The sequence below is a fragment of the Idiotropiscis lumnitzeri genome, chromosome 2 (assembly GCF_059441095.1).
Source record: "Idiotropiscis lumnitzeri isolate Australia: NSW breed Sydney's pygmy pipehorse chromosome 2, RoL_Ilum_1.0, whole genome shotgun sequence".
Taxonomy (NCBI): domain Eukaryota; kingdom Metazoa; phylum Chordata; class Actinopteri; order Syngnathiformes; family Syngnathidae; genus Idiotropiscis; species Idiotropiscis lumnitzeri.
Window position 1 is genome coordinate 26,512,618 of NC_142392.1, and position 24,331 is coordinate 26,536,948.

At 41.9% G+C, this 24,331-nt stretch overlaps 4 protein-coding genes across 4 annotated transcripts in view; 1 reads left to right on the plus strand and 3 right to left on the minus strand.

Annotated features, from left to right (window-relative positions):
• The window catches only part of LOC148342129 (uncharacterized), a 99,071-nt gene that overhangs the window by 21,271 nt on the left and 53,469 nt on the right, over positions 1–24,331 (minus strand). The gene's annotated exons all lie outside the window — the stretch shown is intronic.
• Positions 349–1,383, minus strand: LOC148342130 (uncharacterized; the record flags this gene model as incomplete). Its single annotated transcript, XM_088284741.1, has 1 exon — positions 349–1,383. A coding segment is annotated over one exon (1,035 nt), but the record flags the coding sequence as incomplete, so codon positions are not given.
• LOC148342131 (general transcription factor II-I repeat domain-containing protein 2A-like) lies at positions 6,360–7,289 on the plus strand. Its single transcript, XM_088288074.1, has one exon. The coding sequence runs from the start codon at positions 6,360–6,362 to the stop codon at positions 7,287–7,289; it is 930 nt and encodes a 309-aa protein (XP_088144200.1).
• LOC148342132 (uncharacterized) lies at positions 14,895–22,676 on the minus strand. Its single transcript, XM_088287548.1, has 2 exons — positions 22,457–22,676; positions 14,895–17,338 (listed from the first exon to the last, which is right to left on the minus strand). Exons 1-2 carry the CDS (start codon positions 22,578–22,580, stop codon positions 15,108–15,110), a joined length of 2,355 nt encoding a protein of 784 aa, XP_088143674.1. The 5' UTR covers positions 22,581–22,676; the 3' UTR covers positions 14,895–15,107.

Below are 24,331 nucleotides of genomic sequence, written 5' to 3' on the forward strand. Positions count from 1 at the left end.
AGCAAGTGGAACAAGTGATTTTATTGATGATTGTGGAAGGCACCGATTTCATAAGCACCGTTTCTTCTCACACCTTTTCCATTAAGTACGTTTAAAAAGAAAACTGAAAAGCATAACGTTAACAAATGTTGTTCCAGGCAAAGGCAATTAATTTTATTTACATGTTTGATGTAAACACAAAAAAATCATCACACAAACACATTGATAATTCTGGCTCTGACCCCATTGGCTTAGTGCCAATAAAAGAGCTTTGCAAAATTAAATTTTTCAGATTTTATTCAAAATCAAAATTTACATCATACCACAAAGAGTCAGTTCCTTCAGTTTTTTGTTGTCTTTTTTGAAGCTTCAAGGATTGCTGCAATTCTCACCAGCACAATCGTGTCTCTCAGCACTACGTTGAGTGAAGAATTTTTTTGCACAAACGCTGCAACTGAATGGCTTGTCTCCACTGTGTGCTCTTGTGTGGCGTCGTAAATGCGACTTTTGAGAGAAACTCTTGCCACAAATTGAGCAGAAAAAAGCTTTTTCACCAGTGTGTGTTCTTGTGTGTTTTGTGAAACTTGCCTTATGAGAGAAGCTTTTGCCACATACTGAGCAAGAAAAAGGTTTTTCTCCAGTGTGTGTTCTTGTGTGACAAGTTAAATTTGACTTTACAGAGAAGCGTCTACCACAAACTGAGCAGGAAAAAGGGTTTTCTCCACTGTGTGTTCTTGTGTGTTCTGTTAAACTTGACTTTTGAGAGAAGCATTTTCCACAAACTGAGCAAGAAAAAGGTTTTTCTCCACTGTGTGTTCTTGTGTGTTCTGTTAAACTTGACTTTTGAGAGAAGCATTTTCCACAAACTGAGCAAGAAAAAGGTTTTTCTCCACTGTGCTTTCTTGTGTGATATGTTAAATGTCCCTTTTCAGAGAATCCTTTGCCACAAACTGAGCAAGAAAAAGGTTTTTCTCCACTGTGCGTTCTTGTGTGCCTTACTAAATGAGACTTCTGAGAGAAGCTTTTGCCACAAACTGAGCAAGAAAAAGGTTTTTCTCCACTGTGCGTTCCTGTGTGCCTTACTAAATGAGACTTCCGAGAGAAGCTTTTGCCGCAAACTGAGCAAGAAAAAGGTTTTTCTCCACTGTGCATTCTTGTGTGGATTGTTAAATCAAACTTTTGATAGAAGCTTTTGCCACAAACTGAGCAAGAAAAAGGTTTTTCTCCACTGTGCGTTCTTGTGTGCCTTACTAAATGAGACTTTTGAGAGAAGCTTTTGCCACATACTGAGCAGGTAAAAGATGTTTCTCCACTGTGTGTTCTTGTGTGGATTGTTAAATGAAACTTTCGAGAGAAGCTTTTGCCACAAACCGAGCAAGGAAAAGGTTTTTCACCACTGTGAGTTTTTCCGTGCCCTTTTAAAGACAGCTTTGAAGTGAATGAGTCAGTGTGACATGCCCTTTCACCTTTGGCTTGCCCATCATCATCATCATCATCATCGTCATGAGCGTCTGATAATGTGTCCTTATTATGTACTTGTGATGGCCCGCAGTGGTCTTCATCACCTTCTGTTATCACGTGATGACTTGAGCTGCTGCTTGGAGGCTCCGCCCCTCTGTTGTCCTCACTCTCATCCTTGTTTTCATCTTCAGTCTTTATAGGGACAACGTTCACTGGTGACTTGTTGATCTCCTCCTCCTCCTCCTCCTTTTTGATGTGAGTCCAGTCTGGCTCCTCTTTCACAGAACGGAGATCGTTTTGTCTGACGTCTGTAGGACACAGAAAGACAAACACACATTTGGTTTGGTCAAGTCAAACCTCAGGCGGCGACTTTGTCTTATTTTCTACCGCGCTACCTTGATTTGCGCCTGCCGCACATGGAGCAATGCGTGCGACCCCAACTTGGACCGGACCATGGGGGCATTTCACAAAATTACGTCCTACGATGTAAACGTCCCTTTAGCAGCACAACTGTGATAAACGAGCATCTAAAAAGGAAGCACGTTGCGGCTGATGCCCGATTTCATTCCGGACATAGTCAAAGACGTTTCTGGAAGCGAGCTGAAGTTAGCACACACAGGCTATTGTGTGCGTCTGATGGAACACCTGTTGTGGGACCCTAACATCTTGATGCAGACCACTGGGGGCCATCGCAACATAATGTCATTGATAAAATAGGAATCCTACAAGTGAAATATGTTTACAAGTATTTCTTTTTGCATTTAGAGATAGTTTCATCGTGGGTACTTTTTGCTTCCATTATAATCTGGATCCCTAAAAGAATTAAAGGGGCCCTGGAATCAGAGTGGCTATTTATTGCATGATTTACGTTTGTTTTTTGTTTTTTTTACCCAAAATGACATTTATCCTGCTAGTACATTCCGACATTCCCCTTTTTCCTTTTTTAAAATAAAATTTCTGTTTCTAAATCAAATTTAAAACAAAATTATGTTTGAAGAGACAAAATCCCTTCACATAAGCATTAAGCAACAACACTTTCACTCTGACTTTCGTGTTGACATATTTGAATAATGACTGTTTATATTAAAGTTATCCAATACATATTCAAATTAGACTAAGATACACCATAATATTTTAAGAGTTCACTAAATTATTTTGGAACTGCAATGATGCTTAACTGCCAAAGGGTGTCAGTAATGAGTAACAAAGGAACACAAGACCTCCCACTGATACATCATCATTGACATTTGCATAAATTATCAAGAACTCTGACTTGTGGGGGAGATGCAAACCACCTGGGCCACAGGAACTGTATTACCAGGAAATAAATGTTCCTGGCCTTGTTGGTAGAAAAGGGGGTTGTGGCATACTCCCTTTTTAAGCCCATAGTAAGACAAAGATGCAGATGGATTCCTTGCAGCATGCGCTTGTTCACTGATAAGATCCGTGCAACCTTGGATGGATGCATTCAATGTATTTTAATTGTTTGGATGAGGTGAAACTATGCACACGTGCACAGAACAGTGCATGGCCACCCGAGGTTCATTGACCGAGCCAGTAAAAAGTTAATAAATAAATAATACCAATACGTACTTGATTTTTTTTTAAAAAACTTAATATTTTGTGTTTTATTCACTAAAATTGATCAACCGCCATTTACCTTTTCGCGGCAGTGTGCACATTTTTAGTAAGAAATTGCTTGAACAAAATATAAAAACCAGAAAATGTAAAATGTTAAATAATCAGTTCAAATTTTATACTGGGAAAAACATGGAGTTCACCCCCCACTATTGGTTATTCTTTGGCAAACGTTTTCCGCACTGATTTCATTTGGCATCAACAAATGTTCAGCAACCCGGCAAGTAAAAGGCAATATTTAAAAAAAAAACGGCAATAACCTTGAACGATTTCCCCAAACAACTTAATGTTGTGATGCATATTTTTAACGATAGAAAGTCGTTCTTTACAAAGCAAATGAGAGTAAAACGTGTACAAACCTGCTTCGTTTTCTTCTTTTATTCCACAAAGTTCCTCTTTGTCCTTGGGTGTCGTTCTTTCGCACATTTTCAAATAATAATTCCAAAAAATCCGCACTTGATCTCTGCTTGGCGATGAGTCATGTGCCTCTTTTCGTTAGCGGCTAGCTAGCTAACAAGATAAGCTAAGAAGCTAAGCTAACTACGCCGAAAAGCATCAACGCGCGAAGATGAGGTTATCGGGACACAAAGACTTGATGAATTATATCGTAGTCCTTTAGAGTAGCACTGGACATTCTGTGAGAAATTTACAGTCAGTTCTACACTAAATCAGAAGAATTTAGCGGTGGGTGTTTTTGTTTCGGTGTGGACGGGTCGGTGGATGTGGTCGAGGCCCTTTTTTTTTTTTTTTTTTTAACAAACTTTATTGAACATTTTGAATAGACAGTACAACAGTATCACAAGTTCACTTCAGGTATTAAACTAACATGTACATTGTCATCCTTAAATAGAATTCACAACGAAGGGTAATGAATGTAGAAAAAAATGTATAATATAAAATAAAATAAAATAAAAATACACAGTAAAACAGGAACAATGTCTCTGGATATATGTAATTAAGGCTTTTAAAGGAAAAAGGCATTCAAAAATGTCAATATCTTGTTGCTTTTCTTGTTGTTAATTAATTTTGTGGTCGAGGCCCTTCGGAAGCTGCGCGCTTGCTAATGACGTCATGCTTCAAGTGCGTATTTTTCAAATATCTTTCTTTGCCTCTGTGTTTGGTTTTACCCATGGATGTTCTATTTTAATATATATTTTATATAATATTTAAATTCGGTTGATACAAAAAATAACAAAATAATTAAATTAACGCCACATTGGCGACTCAGCTCCTACGTCACTTCCGCCTCTGTCCCGAGAAGCCGCCGCTGCAACAGCAGTGGGACGTTTCCGTTTCTCCGACCGAACTTGCAACAATGCTGTGGTTCACTCGGGCTGCTAGATTGTATGAATATAATGTCTGCATATACTAGCAGTGCTTCTCTATTATTTCACACCCGTCCCTACCAAGAAGAAAAAGATTTGCTCCCCCCCACCACCAATTTTTTTTCTGCCTTTGTAGATTGAGATTAGATTGTCAATAAAATATCCCTTAACTAAGATAAATTGATAAGAAATATAATTTTGAGAACTATTATAGTGAGGATCTCGAAACTCAGTACTCTGTTGTGCAAATATTGATGACAGTATGGCAGTTGAAATGAGTACACACGACTGACTACGAACACGTCTTTTTTCCAAGACTGCCAACAACAACTGAAGGACAATCAGAAATTGGCGCCCACAACATTCACATGAATACGCCCCCACCCGGGATGCCTACTGGGTCAGAGGCATGGTCGTAATGTCCGCCACAATAGGACAAATATTTGTCATGTCATGTCATTATCCACACTGCTTATCCTGTACAGCAGGGGTGGCCAACCCGCGGCTCTCGAGCCGCATGCGGCTCTTTGGCTGATTTCATGCGGCTCTTTAAGCGATATTCTGGCGTAAGGCGTAAGTGTAAACCATGGTCAAACACACCGTAACAACCCCCCCTCAAGAGATTAATTTACCCGACCGCTAGATTCACGAGATCCACCAACTTCAGCAAATACCGCACTATCGCCACATACAGCGCTGTACGGAGCCACTGTCCGACCGCAAACGCCACTATTAGCCACAAATAATGCTCAGAACTGCACCAAACTTCATCAATAGTACACACAGGGTCCCAGCACGTAGTCCGAGCCGTCAAACAGCTGCTAGTTTAGCCTGTTACCTGCACTCGGGGATCCACTCGTCGGGGCTTCAGGAGCTTTCACATGACAAGCTTAAAAAATGCTTGGCTGGCGCTGCCATTCATTTACACTAGGTGGCGCGCTGACCGGGTGAGCCAGTTTGAATTGAAAAGAAGAAGAAGAATAACGTCTGATGTGACGTCAAACGCGCGAGATTATTTGAGTTGTAAATAATTTGTTTCAAATTCGCTCTCAAAATGGCAGGGAAAAAATGCACAGCCAAACGAAAATATGAAGAAGAGAACAGGACATTTTTAACAGAGTGGGAGAATTTATATTTTTTTGTTGAACGTAATGGCAAGCCATTCTGCCTTATATGTCAGGCATCATTGGCGCATTTCAAAGCTTCAAATCTTCAGCGTCACTTCAACTCAATCCATCCTTACATCGACCAGGAATTTCCAAAAGGGACTGAACTTCGCAAGCAGAGGTTGGTCACTTTGAAAAGCAGATGCAGTTTTTCAAAAAATTAACAAAACACTCAGAAACCATAACGCTTGCTTCATATCAACTGGCTTGGAACATCGCACAGGCTAAAAAGCCATACAGTGAAGGGGACTTCATAAAAAAATGCCTTAATGACGCTGTTGAAATCTTGTCTCCTGAAGACAACAAACTAAAACGAAGCATATCAGATGTCCAACTCTCGCGCCACACTGTTGAACGCAGAATATCGGACATTAACACTGCTATTGAATCACAGTTGCACTCTGACCTTCAAGCATGTGAGTATTTTAGTGTGGCATTGGATGAGAGCTGTGACATACAAGACAAGCCTCAGTTAGCAATTTTTGCACGGTCTGTGTCAAACGAATGTATGATCAAAGAAGAATTCCTTGATATTGTGCCATTAAAAGACAGAACCCGTGGCATAGATGTGAAAGAAACGATGATGGCTGCATTTGCAAAAGCGAACCTGCCCATAGCAAAACTAACTGCAATAGCCACGGATGGAGCGCCGGCCATGATCGGATCCGTGAACGGGCTTGTGGGGCTATGTAAAACTGATCAAACATTTCCCGACTTTTGGAATTTCCATTGCATCATCCACAGGGAGCAACTCGTGTCTAAATCATTGAATTCAGACAACAAGCCTGTGATGGAAATCGTGAACTACATCCGCACACACACGCTTAACCACAGGCAATTCAGGAGTCTCATCGCTGAGCTGGACCAAGGGCTTCCAGGTGACCTGCAGCTGCACTGCACTGTGAGGTGGCTGTCAAAAGGCAAAGTGCTCTCTCGCTTCTTTGAACTTTTGGATGCCGCAAAACTGTTCATGGAAGAGAAGGGCAAGGACTATCCCGAGCTCTCGGACCTCGAGTGGATTATGGATCTGGCATTTTTGGTCGACATGCTGTGTCACTTGGACAGACTGAACCTGACCCTGCAAGGCAAGTTAAAAATGCTGCCTGACCTCGTGCAATGTGTGTTTGCGTTTATCAACAAACTGAAACTGTTCAAGACGCAAATTCAAAAGAAAGATTTAACGCATTTTCCCACTCTGCTAAAAGCCAGTGAACATGTCACCAGTGCCGCCCTGAAAAAGAAAAGAGACAGATATGCAACGCTGATTGAAAACTTGCACGAAAGCTTTGTGACCCGGTTCCGTGATCTACAACTGAAAAGACCACAGATTACGTTCCTTGTCGACCCATTTAATGCGGAGATGGACTGTTTGAAAATCCCGCTCGTCACAGATGAGGCTGCGGCGGAGTTGGAGATGATCGATCTTTGTGAGGAGGATCAACTGAAAGCTGTTTTCAGGGAAGGGACCATTGAGTTCTGGAAACGTGTGCCAATGGAAAAATACCCCAACATCAAACGGGCTGTGCTAAAGATCCTGTCGATGTTTGGGTCAACGTACGTCTGCGAGTCTGTGTTTTCCACCCAGAAACATGTGAAATCAAAGCATCGATCTGTTTTGACAGACACTCATGTGAAAGAGTTGCTTCGAGTGGCAACAACGGAATACAAGCCAGATTTGAGGAGGATTGTTCAGGACAAGGAATGCCAGAAGTCCCACTAAGCAGCATAGTAAGAGAAAAATGTCATTGAAAATTGTTATATTTTTGTTTGTGGACTTGCTTGAACTGAGAGTTTATGTGTGTGTGAGACAGTGCACACAATGTTAACTGTTGAAAAAAATAACTGTCATTATCTTGCTGTGGGTCATTTTCAATAAATCTGGCTGAGCAGAGGCCTGTGTGTGTCTCTCTCTGTGTGTGCGCGCACACACACATGATGCATGGAATGATGTTCATGTGTGCCCATGTATGATGTGGCTCTTTGCAGTAACACAGTAAAAAAAGTGGCTCTTAGTCTCTGACTGGTTGGCCACCCCTGATCTAGACAGTGGCATCCTCACAGGCATTGCCCCCAGAAACAATTTTCCAACGTATACATTTAGTTTTGCCGATAATCACCACAATCCAGATGTGTTTGTTCGCAATAATGTCCTAATGATATCCAGCTAATATGGCACAATGTTAGAATTTGGCTTTGCAAGATGGGCAAATTATTCCTGAATTAGAGAAAATTTAGTTCACTGAGTTCAAATATCTAACTGTCTAGAGATTATAAATTAAACCCTGAGCTAACGCTCCAATTTTGACAGTTTTTTGGCAAATCTTTAAAGCAAACCAAATGAAATAGTTACCATTTATGATAAAAAAAAATTAATAAATAAATAAAAATCCCCAAACTAGAATTACGCAGATACCAAATTAAACCATTTTTTACGGGAAGAATAGGTGCTCTCCAAGACGTAGACAGCTCCAAGAACCGCTGCAGTCTTCACCTCCTATTGTCTCCCGAATGCCTCCCTCCACCTCCAGGCTGTGCCAACTCTGATTCTGTCAACTGGGCGAGGGTGTAGAGACAGTAAAACAACTGGGGGAGCTGTGGAGCAGAGCCCAAAATCAGTTGGGCCCCGTGTCCACAACCCCTCCGGCAGAGACGCACACAGAGCGACCTCTCCCGAGTGACCCGTTTCGTGAAATTTTGAAATTTAGTCACGTTCCCAAAACCGAAGAATTTGTAGTGGGTGTTGAAATATGATATCCTGATAGTGACGCGGAGTATTCAACATTCGTAATAGACGTCTGAACCCAGCCAACCGCCTCTACACACCGCTTTACCATGGGGCCTAGATCTTTAGTATGAAGACGCGCATCAATAGTCAATGTGATTTGTGGCTCAGCGAAAGTAAACAATTCATACCATTTCTGCTGCTCAGGGACAAGGCACGCATGCGAGGCAACGCATTTTGATATACCAAATCATATGTGCGATCATATGTACAGTGTACAATGTACTGGGTCAATTGGTGAATGGGTGGAGCTTGGATCAGGAACAGGGCATACCCACCGCGGGAGGATGGAGAACCAGGTTTCAGAGCTGCCCTCAGATGTTTCAGTTCAGCCACTGGAATGGAGGAGAGCACCACATATGCTCCGCGGCCCCCTGTCATGGAATGGGGTACCAGCGGGTTGGTGTGAAGAGTGCGTTGGGAGTGGGTAACGGTGGCGCCCCCTGCGCTGGTTGAGCTCTGGGCGACAGGAATGGCACCGGACCAGAGGATGGCACATTCCAGAAAGTGTCTCGGTATGGACTGCTCATCACCCAGTGACCCCGCAGCAAGAGCACACCCCACTCACAACCCCCGTCTATAACCACCCCTACCTCTGTTACCGCAATCCCGACCTCGTTGACCGGCCGGGTACGGACAGCCAATCTGCTGTGGTGCCGCGTCACCCGAACCTTGCCTAGGAGCAGCAGAAGCGGAAGGCGCAGGTGCAATGGGAGCTGCATGCATTAGCTGCCCCACCTCTTTTTTTTCATTTTTTTATTTTATAATTTTTTGCCCTCTTGGCCACCTGAACCTGCAAGTACAACAATTTTTAGTAACGCTCCTTAATCCAATCCCACATTTTCCTTTTCTGATGTCGTGCAAAATGATGTAAAAAAAAATGTGTTCTCCTGAGACTGATTAGCATTTTGTCATTGATGGACTGTTTCACATGATGTCCGTAACCAGAAGGACACGCCCTAAGGACGGCCAACTGGAACAGCTGCGGAATGACGACATTATTGGATGGGTCATTTCCGGAAGTCTCACTCCATTCACGTCTCGCCCTGGCCACATAGACCAGGCCTGTCTCCTCCGCTCCCCACCTAAAAGATACAGCAACATCGGCCCCAACGGGGCCAGAAATATCTGATGCACGGCACGGCCAATCTCACCTGATCATCATTCACTTGATGCTTGAATTTGATTAGTCCAATCTGTCTCCAATAACAATTTGAAAATCAGTACTTGGGAGTGCAATAGGGATTCAGGTTGATCAGACCTGTCCGCCCATTGCATCCTACGTGGTGTTAGGGCTTGCCGGTGCCCTTCATCAGGTTTCTTTCCTGAGGCCCGTCTTTTAAACATTCACTCAAACCACTTAGACATACAAACACTTTTTCTGTCACACTTTCATTCACCAAACGATACTTTCCAATTCCACACAGAGACCCCTCGATCGGCGCGTCCGCCTTGATTACACTGAGATTTGTGCTGGCAGAACCATAATTTTGCCTCAATTTAGCCAGCGTATGCCAAAGTTTACCACTGTGCGTTTGTGGATTTTCCCATTCAGTCTCCGTGAAATTGTTTCTTCTGTTCCTCCTGGACGTAGCTGACGATCCTGCACCTGTGACGTCAAACAGCTCATAGATGCGGATGTTAGTCTGGTATTTCTGGAATGCTGTCTTGTCCCTTAAAAGTTGTCATGTCAGGGCAGGTGTCGCATAGTCATAAAACATCTGTCGTCCACCTTTGTCACATTTAATACACATCAGTTCATAAATCAGCTGCCGAACTATTTAATCCAACTTTATACTTGGCAAACCTCTCATCAATTGCTAGACAGCTCCTGTTCTAAAGATTTTCTTTAAACATGATCATAAAATGTTTCAATTAAAACCTATCCCAAAAACCTAATCCTTTTGTGTCATGGTCCGTTTTGTCCTGTCATGTTTTTGTTTTGTGTTTGCCCAGCTGGAGTGGGGGCGTTTCCTTCCAGTGCTTGTTCCTGTTCATGTCGTCAAGGCTGGAAAGACGCGCCCACCAGCCACGCACCTGTCACTCGACATGTCATTGATTACTGCACTATTTAAACACTCCACGCTGACTACTCAGCGTCTGAATATTCATCTTGCTCATGTCCCAAGTTGTGAATTCTAGACACCTTGTTATTGCATTCCGTGTACCTTGTTCCCGTTCATTGTTTGTGTTTCCGTTTTCATTTATTGATCTTCTCGGTTGAGCTCAATTGGTTTTCTTTGCCCTTCTGCGGTAAGCGATTTTTGTTCATTTTGTTCCTTGCCTTTTGCAAGCTTTTTTCGTTCCCGTCGTTATTCCCCTGGTGTCAGTTTTTCCACCCGCGTCTTTCGTTGCACTTTGTCGGTATTGCGTATGATTATATATCTTATATATATTGTCCGCACCCCAGCCACGCCTCCCCATCTCCAACCCTCACAAACAGCTTCCGTCCATTGGCCACGCGACCCCCATCTTTCCAACCTCATATCTGCAACTCCCCCTGCTCATCCAACTGCTCCCACCACTTTCCCCACCAATCTCTCCCCACACTCTTCACCCTGCTTGCTTTGACTTTTTTCTTTCAATTTCCTAATCAACTCAGAGTTCCCAATGGTCACATTTTGTACGTCCGCAAGACACATGCTCAATGAAGCCTTTGTGTTTCGGTTTCATATACTTTTTATCTCAAGTAATTTCATCGCCAATCCTCTCCCGTAATTTAATTGCTAATCATCCCCTGAAATTTTTATACCAATCATAATTTTACACTCCCACCATTTCCCCATTTTTAATCAACTACGACTCAAGCAGTGTGGAACTCTCATCGGAGCAAGGTCCATCCTATCACAGATTTTTCCGTGTTTTGGATTCTCCTCTCTGTACTACCAAAATATCCACAACTTCATTATTTATCCACTCCAACCAATCAGGCAGTTTTATCTTATCACCGTTAGGTTTCCCCCTGTTCTGCTTCAGGGTTGCATTCACTCACACGATCGCTTGAACTTTCACACAATATATTGTATGCACCACACGTTACTTTAAGCATGTTTTGTTGTGAGTGTGGGACGCAAACCCCACTCTCTCCTTTTTATCATCACTTACCAGACATTAACACTCTACTTTCTCTTACACCCCCTAACATTAAACCAATTGAGCATCATAGGACATAGACGCGGGAATTATAAACATGAGACACAACAACCCAGTAGAACGCAGCACAGCAAGAGCCACAAATTGCCACGGGACACACAACAACGTCACAATTAACACACAGACAACAACACAAACACAGAACAGAGCAAGTGAACCACATTGGAACACCCCGAAAGCAAGAAACTGCCAACAATATTGGAAAACCTTAAAATCTATTCTATATTCCAGCAACCGGAAGGAGGCTTTCTTTGTCAAAGATCATGTAGGTTGAATCGGTCGTCCTTGCTCCTTCCCCCGGTCCACGTTCCACGTCCAAGGCTGACCTTCTCAGGCAGGCGGCAGTCTCTGCGTCTCTCCTTCCCCTCTAATCTCGTCAGTGTACAGATTGTGTGGTGTATGTTTTCCCAGATCAGATTATGTTTTTGGGTGTTCTTGATCGCGTCCCGGTGACGTCCTCCCCGGCCCAACTTGATGTGTTTGTATCTTCTATGGCCTATGTGGAGAATGTGTTTAGTCGTATTTGTCCATGAAGTGCTATCGGGTTTGCAAGTTTGAGGTCTTACATTGAAACGAAGTCATATAAATTGAGCATGTGAATGCATCAGTAAACACCATGACTACAATCCCAGTCTATCTTATCGATGCACTGTACTTCTACTTTCATTTGAAAAATGCTTTTGTTTCATCAATGTTTAACATATGCAATAAATATGAACCTGCTAAATTAAATAATTGACCTTCTGTCCCGTAAGTGTTTAAAATAATGCCAGCAATCGTAATACAATCCTTCACTATTAATTACATAACGCCTACAATAAAGCATAACTTTAACTCTATTGATGAAAGTAAAGTTTAATTTAGGCTATTAAGTAACTCAGTGTTGGGCCTTCAAGGCCTTCTCTGCTGGCCAAACATAATCAATAATGAAAAATAAAAATCATAATCGGCGCATTGGTGTCATATTATAGCTGAGCGTTGTATTTTGAGGTGAGAGTTTTGAATCCAATCAGAATTCCGCTTGCTCGTGTTGCCGGGCAGGTTTCACAATACGAGGAGCGCGCATTATTCGTTCCAAGGCCTTAAGATGCCATTGTGCTAGCATCTCTTCTGTCAAAGTCAATGAGCTTTCATATTTGTTAGACGGTTGCGATAGCCAATCAGATCACGAGTTGGTTACAGTGAGCCTTCTCGCTGACCTTACGCTGAGGGTGATGAACGCGTTTTGTGATTGGATACTCACTCGTGAGGGGGCGGCGCAATGCCGAATCAACACACCCAAAAGTCGTAATTGGCGGCCGTTGGAAAATCTAAAATATATTCTTGCTTTTTTTTAAACCACAATTGCCAAAGGAGGGAAAAGCATGGATTTAATTGCAGATACACTTGCAAGGACATTTTCAAGTCGGACCTTTCAAGAGAAGCTATATCGTCCAACACTCACTCAGTGGTGCGTAAGTGTGTTTCTGGATATTATTTGTCCAGCCGTGGTGTCATAAATGATGGTATTTTGATGGGTATTTATTCAAGTAGGACAAAGTAGGACTTCACTGAAGGCACAGGTATGAAATGCACTGAAGTAACTTAAAAAGTAGAAGTAAAAAAAAAAAAATTACGACTGTTTAATAATGTGCAAGAAAGAACTCAATCTGATCGAAATGCTGTGCTTTGACAAAAGTTGATAAATAAGGATATTTTCCAGGAGGTATTTATTTCTTTGTTGTTTATTCATTCAATTCTATACTTATTTCAATATTTGAGTATTATTTTTCTTTCAATATGTCGTATATTTTGTCTTTGAAGTGTGGGTCCTTGCTGCCTTCCGGAGAGGCAGCCGAAGAAGGCTGGATTGGTGATGGAAAAGAACTGGTTCGAAAAAGATTTTATTCTCGTCACATGCTGATGTCAAAAGAAGTCTCCCCAAAAACGTGTGCGTGTGTGCGCTCCGCGCACGTGCGAGCCCCCTCTCAGACATTCCCTTCTTACAGGGAATGCCCAAATAGGACATGAATATCTAATTTTCCCTTGTTGCATATGCATTCCCATCACGCTAGTCTTCGGGATGTCCCTCCAAAAGTCCCCCAGAGGGAGAGCAGACGCGTCTCCCCGTTGATACGACCAGTCTACTCGTGACCACCTTAAATTACTTCCATACCCTGGAAGGTCACTGACCTGGCGAGAGAATTGCCCCCACCATAAACAATGCTCAGGCCTATTTTCTCTCAGGGCAGTATCTGGTTACATCGGAACTTCAGAACCAAGACTGGTCACTTCTGTGAGCTCCAGTCCCTTCATAGTTTCATAAAGAGAATTACTTCCCAGATCTAAATTAGGCCATTTAAAAATACAGTTTTTTTTTTAAATTTCAATGTATATTTCAATTGCTTATATAATACTACAATATTTATTCAATTATTTTAATGTGAAATTATATCAATATTAATCTAAACCTTTTTATTTCACTCTTGAATATTTCTGAACAAATTTGTTCATTGGAATATGTGTGCAATTTAAATTATTCCATCCATCCAGCCATTTTCTGCCGCTCATCCAGGGTCGGGTTATTGAATTAATTTTTTTGTATTTTTTATAATTCAAGATTTATTTCAAGATCAGGATTCTTCTCAATGAGTTCAATATTTATAAAATGTTTCTATATTTGTTATTAATTGAATTAAGTCTGTTTGTGATTTCCAATTTTACATTTTAATATTTCCCTATTTCACTATATAAATAATCCAATCTATAAAAAATATAATAAAGCATGAAAAAAAATATTTGGTATATTTTTCCGAAGTGAGATTCTGCTTAGCAACAAATGCCAAACGCTTGATGGAGCTCAACCTAGAAAGTGTATTTAGCCAGTCAGAAATTTATTCAGAAAGTGAAATATTAAATGTATGTGAGGGGATATTTGAAGAGTTTGATTTTTGTTCAATGGACCATACATATACAAGCCAGCCAAACACAGCGAGAAAACCAGCGCTGACTCCAGTCGCCATCAAGTTGCCAACTCCTGACATTCCAAAACCTTTGAGAGAAACTGAGACTATTTGCGTTTCTCCTTCTGGCTCTTTTTATAGTTCAACTTATTGTTCTCTTTTTCACCTTTTCACACAGCGTAATGAAAGCCAGTTGAGCAAGTGGAACAAGTGATTTTATTGATGATTGTGGAAGGCACCGATTTCAGAAGCACCGTTTCTTCTCACAACTTTTCCATTAAGTACGATTAAAAAGACAACTGAAAAAGCATAATGTGAACAAATGTTGTTCCAGGCAAAGACAATTAATTTCATTAATAATGTTTGATATGAAAACAAAAAAAAATCATCACTCAGGGACAACGGATGCAAATTAGCCATTGGCTATAATTTGGCATATTTACAGGAAACAGTTTGATTAATATGCACAGTCCCTGTATACTTTCGAAAATAAAAACAAATACAAAAACGCAGACACAATGGTTCTTCTGGCACGGATCACACGCTTAATGTCAATAAAAAAGCTTTGCAAAATTCAATATCATATTTTATTTAAAATCACATTTATATCTTACCACAAAGAGTCAGTTCCTTCAGTTTTTTGTTTTCTTTTTTTTAAGCTTCAAGGATCGCTGCTTTTCTCACCAGCACAATTGTGACTCTCCGCATGCTGTTTAGTGGAGAATTTTTTAGCACAAACGCTGCAACTGAATGGCTTGTCTCCACTGTGTGTTCTTGTGTGGTTTCGTAAATGCGACTTTTGAGAGAAACTTTTTCCACAAACTGAGCAGGAAAAAGGTTTTTCACCACTGTGTATTCTTGTGTGACTTGTTAAACTTGATTTTAGAGAAAAGTTTTTACCACAAACCAAGCAGGAAAATGTTTTTTCTCCAGTGTGTGTTCTTGTGTGGCGTGTTAAACCTTCCTTTTGAGAGAAGCATTTTCCACAAACTGAGCAGGAAAAAGATTTTTCACCACTGTGTGTTCTTGTGTGAATTATTAAATGAGACTTTCGAGAGAAAGTCTTGCCACAAACTGAGCAGGAAAAAGGTTTTTCATCACTATGTGTTCTTCTATGGTTTGTTAAAGTTGAATTTTGAGAGAAGCTTTTGCCACAAACTGAGCAGGAAAAAGGTTTTTCGCCACTGTGCTTTCTTGTGTGACTTGTTAAATTTGATTTTAGAGAAAAGTTTTTACCACAAACCAAGCAGGAAAATGGTTTTTCTCCAGTGTGTGTTCTTGTGTGAATTATCAAATGAGACTTTCGAGAGCAACTCTTGCCACAAACTGAGCAGGAAAAAGGGTTTTCTCCACTGTGAGTTCTTGTGTGGTATTTTAAACTTGATTTTAGATCAAAGCTTTTTCCACAAACCAAGCAGGAAAATGTTTTTTCTCCAGTGTGTGTTCTTGTGTGAGTTATTAAATGAGACTTTCGAGAGCAACTCTTGCCACAAACTGAGCATGAAAAAGGTTTTTCTCCACTGTGAGTTCTTGTGTGGATTGTTAAATCAAACTTTTGAGAGAAGCTTTTGCCACAAACTGGGCAAGAAAAAGGTTTTTCACCACTGTGTGTTCTTGTGTGGCTTGTTAAATTTGCCTTATGAGAGAAGCATTTTCCACAAACTGAGCAGGAAAAAGATTTTTCACCACTGTGTGTTCTTGTGTGGATTGTTAATTGAAACTTTCCAGAGAAACTCTTGCCACAAACTGAGCAGGAAAATGGTTTTTCTCCAGTGTGTGTTCTTGTGTGAAATATTAAATGAGACTTTTGAGAGAATCCTTGGCCACAAACTGAGCAGGAAAAAGGGTTTTCTCCAGTGTGTGTGCCTGTGTGGCATTTTAAACTTGATTTTCGAGAAAAGCTTTTACCACAAACCAAGCAGGAAAATGGTTTTTCTCCAGTGTGTGTTCTTGTGTGAATTATTAAATGAGACTTTCGAGAGAATCCTTGGCCACAAACTGAGCAGGAAAAAGGGTTTTCTCCAGTGTGTGTTCTTGTGTGGTATTTTAAACTTGATTTTAGAGAAAAGCTTTTACCACAAACCAAGCAGGAAAATGTTTTTTCTCCAGTGTGTGTTCTTGTGTGGCTTGTTAAATTTGCCTTATGAGAGAAGCATTTTCCACAAACTGAGCAGGAAAAAGGTTTATCTCCACTGTGTGTTCTTGTGTGAATTATTAATTGAGACTTTTGAGAGAAACTCTTGCCACAAACTGAGCAGGAAAAAGGTTTTTCTCCATTGTGTGTTCTTGTGTGACAAGTTAAATTTGACTTTACAGAGAAGCGTCTACCACAAACTGAGCAGGAAAAAGGTTTTTCTCCACTGTGTATTCTTTTGTGTGCTATTAACCTTGCCTTTTCAGAGAAACCTTTTCCGCAAAATGAGCAGGAAAAATGTTTATCTCCACTGTGTGTTCTTGTGTGCCTTACAAAATGAGACTTTCGAGAGAAGCTTTTGCCACAAACCGAGCAGGAAAAAGGGTTTTCACCACTGTGTGTTTTTCTGTGCCCTTTTAAAGACAGCTTTGAAGTGAATGAGTCAGTGTGACATGCCCTTTCACCTTTGGCTTGCCCACCGTCAACGTCATCATCGTCATGAGCGTCTAATGTGTCCTCATTATGTACTTGTGATGGCCCCCAGTGGTCTTCATCACCTTCTGTTGTCACGTGATGACTTGAGCTGCTGCTTGGAGGCTCCGCCCCTCTGTTGTCATCACTCACATTCTTTTTTTCATCTTCAGTCTTTATAGGGACAACATTCACTGGTGACTTGTTGATCTCCTCCTCCTCCTCCTTTTTGATGTGAGTCAAATCTGGCTCCTCTTTCACAGAACAGAGATCGTTTTCACAGACGTCTGCAGGACACAAAAAGACAAATTTGGTTTGGTCAAGTCAAATCTCAGGCGGCGACTTTGTCTTATTTTCTACCGTGCTACCTTGACTTGTGCCTGCCGCACACGGAGCAATGCGTGCGACCCCGATTTGGACCGGACCATGGGGGCATTTCACAAAATTACGTCCTACGATGTAAACCGCCCTTTAGCAGCACAACTGTGATAAACGAGCATTTAAAAAGGAAGCACGTTGCGGTTGATGCCCGATTTCATTCCTGAATTAGTCACAGACGTTTCTGGAAGCGAGCTGAAGTTCGCACACACAGGCTATTGTGTGCGTCTGATGGAACACCTGTTGTGGAACCCTAATTTATTAATGGGGGCCACTGGGGGCCATCGCAACATAATGTCATTGATAAAATGGGAATCCTTCAAGTGAAATATGTTTACAAGTATTTCTGTTAGGTTCGCCGGTCGGCGAGGAGGGGGTGGACCCAAAATGCGAGGAAGCCGGGATTAGGGTAACTTAAAGGGAATTTATTCAACAAAACGAAACCAAAAGGCAACAAGGTACTAGGGACAAAATAACAAAACAATGAGGACGAACAAGGGCGCAACAGGACAGAACCTCTCTCCCCCTCTCTCGCCCCTCTCTCTCTCCACAGGCTCCAGTTCCCAGCCTCATCAGACAACCACCACTTCCTCCTGCTCAGCCTTGTTCCTCACAACATCTCAGGTGAAGAACCAGCTGAGGAAGATGAAGGCGAGGAAGGCGGCAGGCCCAGATGGGATCAGCTCCCAGCTCCTCCAATCCTGCGCAGACCAGCTGTGTGGAATCGTCCAGCACATGTTCAACCTGAGCTTGAAGCTGGGCAGAGTCCCCCAGCTGTGGAAAACATCCTGCCTGGTTCCGGTTCCAAAGACACCCCATCCGAAGGAGCTCAACAACTTCAGACCAGTGGCGCTGACGTCTCATCTGATGAAGACCCTGGAGAGACTGGTCCTCGTCCATCTGCGCCCCCTGGTCAGCTCCTCAATGGACCCACTCCAGTTCGTATACCAGCCTGGCATCAGTGTGGATGATGCCATCATCTACCTGCTCCACACTTCACTCTTCCACCTGGAGAAGGCGGGGGGCACGGTGAGGATCATGTTCTTTGATTTCTCAAGTGCTTTCAACACCATCCAGCCCGCCTTATTGGGAGACAAGCTGGAGCAGGCGGGAGTGGCCCACCACCTTCATCACATGGATTCACAACTACCTCACAAACCGGCCACAGTACGTGAGAACACAGGACTGTGTGTCTGACGTGCTCCTCTGCAGCACGGGAGCGCCGCAGGGAACTGTGCTGGCTCCCTTCCTGTTCACCCTCTACACCTCGGACTACAAATGCAATTCCACAACCTGTCACCTGCAGAAGTTCTCTGATGACTCTGCGATTCTCGGCCTCATTACTGACGATGACGATCGGGAGTACAGAGGGGTTACGCAGGGGTTCGTGGACTGGTGTCAGCAGAACCGCCTCCAAATCAACGCTGGGAAATCCAAAGAGCTGGTGGTGGACTTCCGCAAGTATCGGCACTCTCCACCTGCACCAGTGAATATCCTGGGAACAGACGTTGAGAGGGTCTCAACTTACAAGTACCTGGGTGTTCATCTGAACAATAAACTGGACTGGAGCGACAACACAGACGCTCTCTATAGGAAGGGTCAGAGCAGACTCTTCCTACTCAGGCGGCTGAGGTCCTTTGGCGTTCGGGGAACACTCCTCAGGAACTTCTATGACTCGGTGGTTTCATCAGTCATCTTCTATGGAGTGGTCTCCTGGGCAGGAGGCATCTCGGGCCGAGACAAAAAGAGACTGGACAAACTGGTGAGGAGGGCCAGCTCTGTCCTGGGCTGCTCCCTGGACTCTGTGGACTCAGTGGGGGGCAGAAGGATGACGGCAAAACTGTCATCAATGCTGGACAAACCAGCCCACCCATTCAATGACACTCTGAGAACACTTTACAGCTCCTTCAGTGATAGACTTTTACACCCTCGCTGTACCAAAGAGAGATTTCGCCGCTCCTTCCTGCCGACTGCTGTCAGACTTTTTAACAAGAACATTGGGTCAGGCCTACAAACAGGAGGGCATTAGTGCAATTGTGCAGTCCTAGAATGCAATATACACTACTACTTTACTTTCAGCCAAGGGTGTACTTAAATATTGACCAATGATGTATTTTGTTTACCATTACAGTATTCTTATTACTGTACTTCTATCACTGTAGTATTTCTACCATTGCAGGATGTTCACTATTGCAGTACTTTTATCCTTGCAGTACTTTTATAATTGCAGTATTCCTATCATTGCAGTACTTTTACTATTACAGTACTTTTACCATTGCAGTACTTTTATAATTACGGTATTTCCCATCATTGCGGTACTTTTACTATTACAATACTTCATCATTGCAGTATTTTTCCATCGTTGAAGTACTTCTACCATTATAGTACTTTTATCATTGCAGTATATTTTATCATTGCAGTACTTTTACCATTACAGTACTTTTATCATTGCAGTATTTTCTATCATTGCAGTACTTTTCTATCATGTCAGTACTCATACCATTACAGTACTTTTATCATTGTAATATCTTTATCATTGCAGTATTTTCAATCATTCAGTAGCTTTTATCATTACAGTGTTTCCCCCTCTGTATAATGGACAGGCATTAGGAGTGTTTCCTTACACTTAGATACGTTTATACTGTGTATATTTGCATGCTTTTTATGAATGTCTGCTGCTAATGTTATACATTAACGGCTACATTACGCCGCCGACTCTGTGTGATCTATATCTTTGCTGCTGTAACACTTCAAATTTCCCCATTGTGGGACTAATAAAGGACATCTTTAGCTTTACCTTTATTAAGAGATAGAACTAAATGTTCCGGGGCTTGTTGGTGGAAAAGGGCATTGTGACGGTCTCCCTTTTTAAGCCCATAGTAAGCCAAAGATGCAGATGCATTCCTTGCAGCATGCGCTTCGTCACTGATGAGATCCGTGCAACCTTGGATGGATGCATTAAATGTATTTTAAATGTTTGGATGAAGTGAAACTATGCACACATGCACAAAACAGTGCAGGGCCACCTGAGATTCATTGACCGAGCCAGTACAAAGTTGATAAATAAGACCAATACGTACTTGATTTTTTTTTTTTAAAAACGTAATCCCTTGTGTTTCATCCACTAAAATTCATCAACCGCCATTGATCTTTTTTCCGCAGTGTGCACAGTTTTTGTCAAAAACGAGACAAGCCTTCATAAATGAATCACCCAGCCAAGATTGTCTTTGTCACTTGCGAGGAGCAGTCCACCAAAGAGAAAAGCTTTCCCGCTCCTTTGCGGCGTTTTATTGAAGCAGAGCAAAGCAATTTGAATATGCAAACTCATAAAGAATGGAAAAACATGAACACTTTGACTTCATCACACCCGTCCACACGCTTCCTGTTGTTCTAACGGTTTCAGCTTACAAGACATGTTTGGGTCACACTTCTGTTCAATGCGAGCTAAACGGTTTCCAGTTAAACACGGTTCGTGCATCTGTTTTTGTGGCTTCCTGCAACAGAATTGGTGATGGAAAGAACCTCTCTGACACAGCCATTTTGGTTTGAAAAGAGATTTTATTCTCGTCACATGCTGATGTAAAAAGAAGTGTCCCCAAAAAGAAAAAAGGGAAAGGTGTACCCTTTCTCCAGCCTTCCCTTCTAATGAATATTGAAGGTTTGTATTACGATTGCTGGCATTATTTTAAACACTTACGGGACAGAAGGTCAATTATTTAATTTAGCAGGTTCATATTTACTGAATATGTTTGACATTGATTAAACAAAAAGCATTTATCAAATGAAAGTAGAAGTACAGTGCATCAATAAGATTGACTGGGATTGTAGTCATGGTGTTTACTGATGCATCCATATGTTAAATTTATATCCAACCATCCATCCATTATCTAGACCGCTTCTCCTCACTAGGGTCACGGGGGGTGCTGGAGCCTATCCCAGCTGTCTTCGGGCAGTAGGCGGGGGACACCCTGAACTGGTTGCCAGCCAATTGCAGGGCATAAATTTATATGACTTAGTTTAAATGCAAGACCTCAAAATTGCACACATAGTATTTTCATGACCCACACTCTCATTCAGAACAAACAGATTCAGTCTGCTCAGGTCAAACTGATGACAAACCAGATAGCACTTCATGGACAAATACGACAAAACACATTCTCCACATAGGCCATAGAAGATAGAAACATATCAAGTTGGGCAGGGGAGGACGTCACAGGGACGCGATCAGGAACACCAAAAATACATAATTTGATCTGTGAAAACATACAACACACAATCTGTACACTGACGAGAATACAGGGGAATGTGAGCAGGAGAGACGGAGAGACTGCCTGAGAAGGTCAGCCTTGGAACGTGGGAAGGAGCAAGGACGACCGATTCAACCTACATGACCCTTGACATAAAAAACCTCCTATAAAATGTGAGGCTGGGCGGAGATCAGCGCGACATTTTTTCGATTGTACTCGTCTGAGTACAGTTTCTCATGAGATTAAGAAAAAGCCACCCAGATATCTGTCTTTGTACTATTTCCTGAACTCCAGAAATCGAAGAAACTAAAATATCGCAACCCTAATCAGCTGTTGTTGAGTCTTTATTTGGCCCTTTTCTTCTTGAGTACAAAAAACGAACACGCATTGGAGTAAGTTTGGCTTTGAAGATTCATTTACTAAATGTTTCTCATTTTCTCGGTGGCTAAACTCCAACAGTGGATATAAAAATACACTACATCTGTCAGCCTAGTTTAAAAACCACAATATGTAAAATGTTAAATTGACAGTTCAAAATTTATACTGGGAAAAACATGGAGTTCACCCCCCACTATTGGTTATTCTTTGGCATTTATTGTCTGCACTGATTTTATTTGGCATAAACAAATGTTCAGCAAACTGGCAAGTAAAAGGCAATATTTAAAAATAAAATGGCAATACCCTCGAACGCATTTCCCCAAACAACTTAATGTTGCGATGCATATTTTTAACGATAGAAAGTCGTTCTTGACAAAGCAAATGAGTAAGACGTGTACAAACCTGCTTCGTGTAGCACAACAGGAGGCTGCTTGTTAACTTCGCCCAGCAGTCGAAGATGTTGCTCGTTCTCTTCTTTTATCCCACAAAGTTCCTCTTTGTACTTGGGTGTCGTTCTTTCACACATTTTCAAATGATAATTCCAAAAAATCCGCCCTTGATCTCTGCTTGGCGATGAGTCATGTGCCTCTTTTCGTTAGCGGATAGCTAGCTAACAAGCTAAGCTAACTACGCCGAAAAGCATCAACGCGCGAAAATGAGATTATCGGGACACAAAGACTTAATGAATTATGTCGACGTCCTTTATAGTAGCACTGGACATCCTGTGAAAAAAATACAGTCAGTTTTACACTAAATCAGAAAAATTCAGCGGTGGTTGTTTTTATTTCGGTGTGGACGGGTCGGTGGATGTGGTCGAGGTCCTTCGGAAGCTGCGCGCTTGCTTATGACGTCATGCTTTAAGCACGTATTTTTCAAATATATTTCTTTGCCTCTGTGTTTGTTTTTACCCATGTCTGTTCTATTTTCATATATTATTCATATAATATTTTAATTTGGTTGATAATTTTTTTTTTACAAAATAACTAAAATAACGCCACATTGGCGAGTTAACACTGACGTCACTTCCGCCTTTGCCCCGAGAAGCCGCTGCTGCTCCAGCAGTGGGACGTTTATGTTTCTCCTAACGAACTTGCAACAATGCTGTGGTTCACTCGGGCTGCGAGATTGTATGAATATAATGTCTGCATATACTCGCAGTGCTTCTCAATTATTTCACGCCCGCCCCTACCAAGAGGAAAAAGATTCGCGCCCCCCACCACCATTTTTTTCTGTCTTTGTATATTGATGTTAGATTGTCAATAAAATATCCCTTCACTAAGCTAAATTGAAAAGAAATATAATTTTGAGAACTATTATAGTGAGGATCTCGAAACTCAGTACTCTATTGTGCAAATATTGATGAGATGATAAATATTTACTCATACGTTTTTTGTAAAAAAAAAAACTTTATTAATATTAGCAAACCAAACACAGTTATTAATACGTACATAATATAGAAAAGACAAAAAGAATAGCCAGGGGGATTTTAAACAAAAATTCTTTGTAAATAACCAGAAGGAACAGCTTTAGTATGTTTACGATTCGGTTTTTTTCACGGTTACTGTAATGTTCCGTCTTCTGTCTTAAGAAGTCACGCAGGTAGTGATGGGTCCAGCGACACTGAGACGTCGATGCGCGCGCCGAGCTTCCAGGGCAAACCCCGTGTCGGTGCGCGTACCGCTTTAAGAAAGTCACGTGACCACTACCGGAATCGTGTCGACACGGCGGTCGCGCGCCAAACCGTGTTCATAGGGACGCGCATCTGTCAACAGGATGGACGCTCGAAACAAGCATCGAGTTATTGGCGCATTACTTTGCGTTAAATATCCACAAGATGGAAGACGTCACTGTTGATGCGCACTCAGAGGTGCAGCGCTATATGTCAGCAGGACACGTTGCACGTACGGAAGACCCGCTCTTATACTGGAAGTCCATGGAGGCAACGTTCCCTCACCTATTTATATTAGCCACACAGGCCTTGTGCACACCGGCCTCTTCAGTGCCTTGTGAGAGGATTTTCTCAAAGGCGGGGGAAATTGCCTCAAAAAAGAAATAGACTGAATAACAAAACGCTGGAGAAACTAATTTTTTTTAAATAATAATGAGTCCATTGTCATTCACAACACTATTATTTGGGCATTCAGACAGATGTTCACTTAATTTATCAACTGCGTCTCGAATATCAAAGATTTTTTTTATGAAATTGCGTGTATGTAAAAATAATGTGAAAGGAAATGCCTAATCAGAATGAGAAATCCCTTTGTCATTGTACTCAAG

Excerpts from the sequence above, each read along its gene's own strand:
- LOC148342131 (XM_088288074.1), top strand. The coding sequence starts at position 6,360 with ATGGAAATCGTGAACTACATCCGCACACACACGCTTAACCACAGGCAA.
- LOC148342132 (XM_088287548.1), bottom strand. The coding sequence starts at position 22,580 with ATGTGTGAAAGAACGACACCCAAGTACAAAGAGGAACTTTGTGGGATA. Across the intron at positions 17,339-22,456 it reads TGTTGTGCTACACGAAGCAG|ACGTCTGTGAAAACGATCTC; the intron begins GTTTGTACACGT and ends TGTGTCCTGCAG.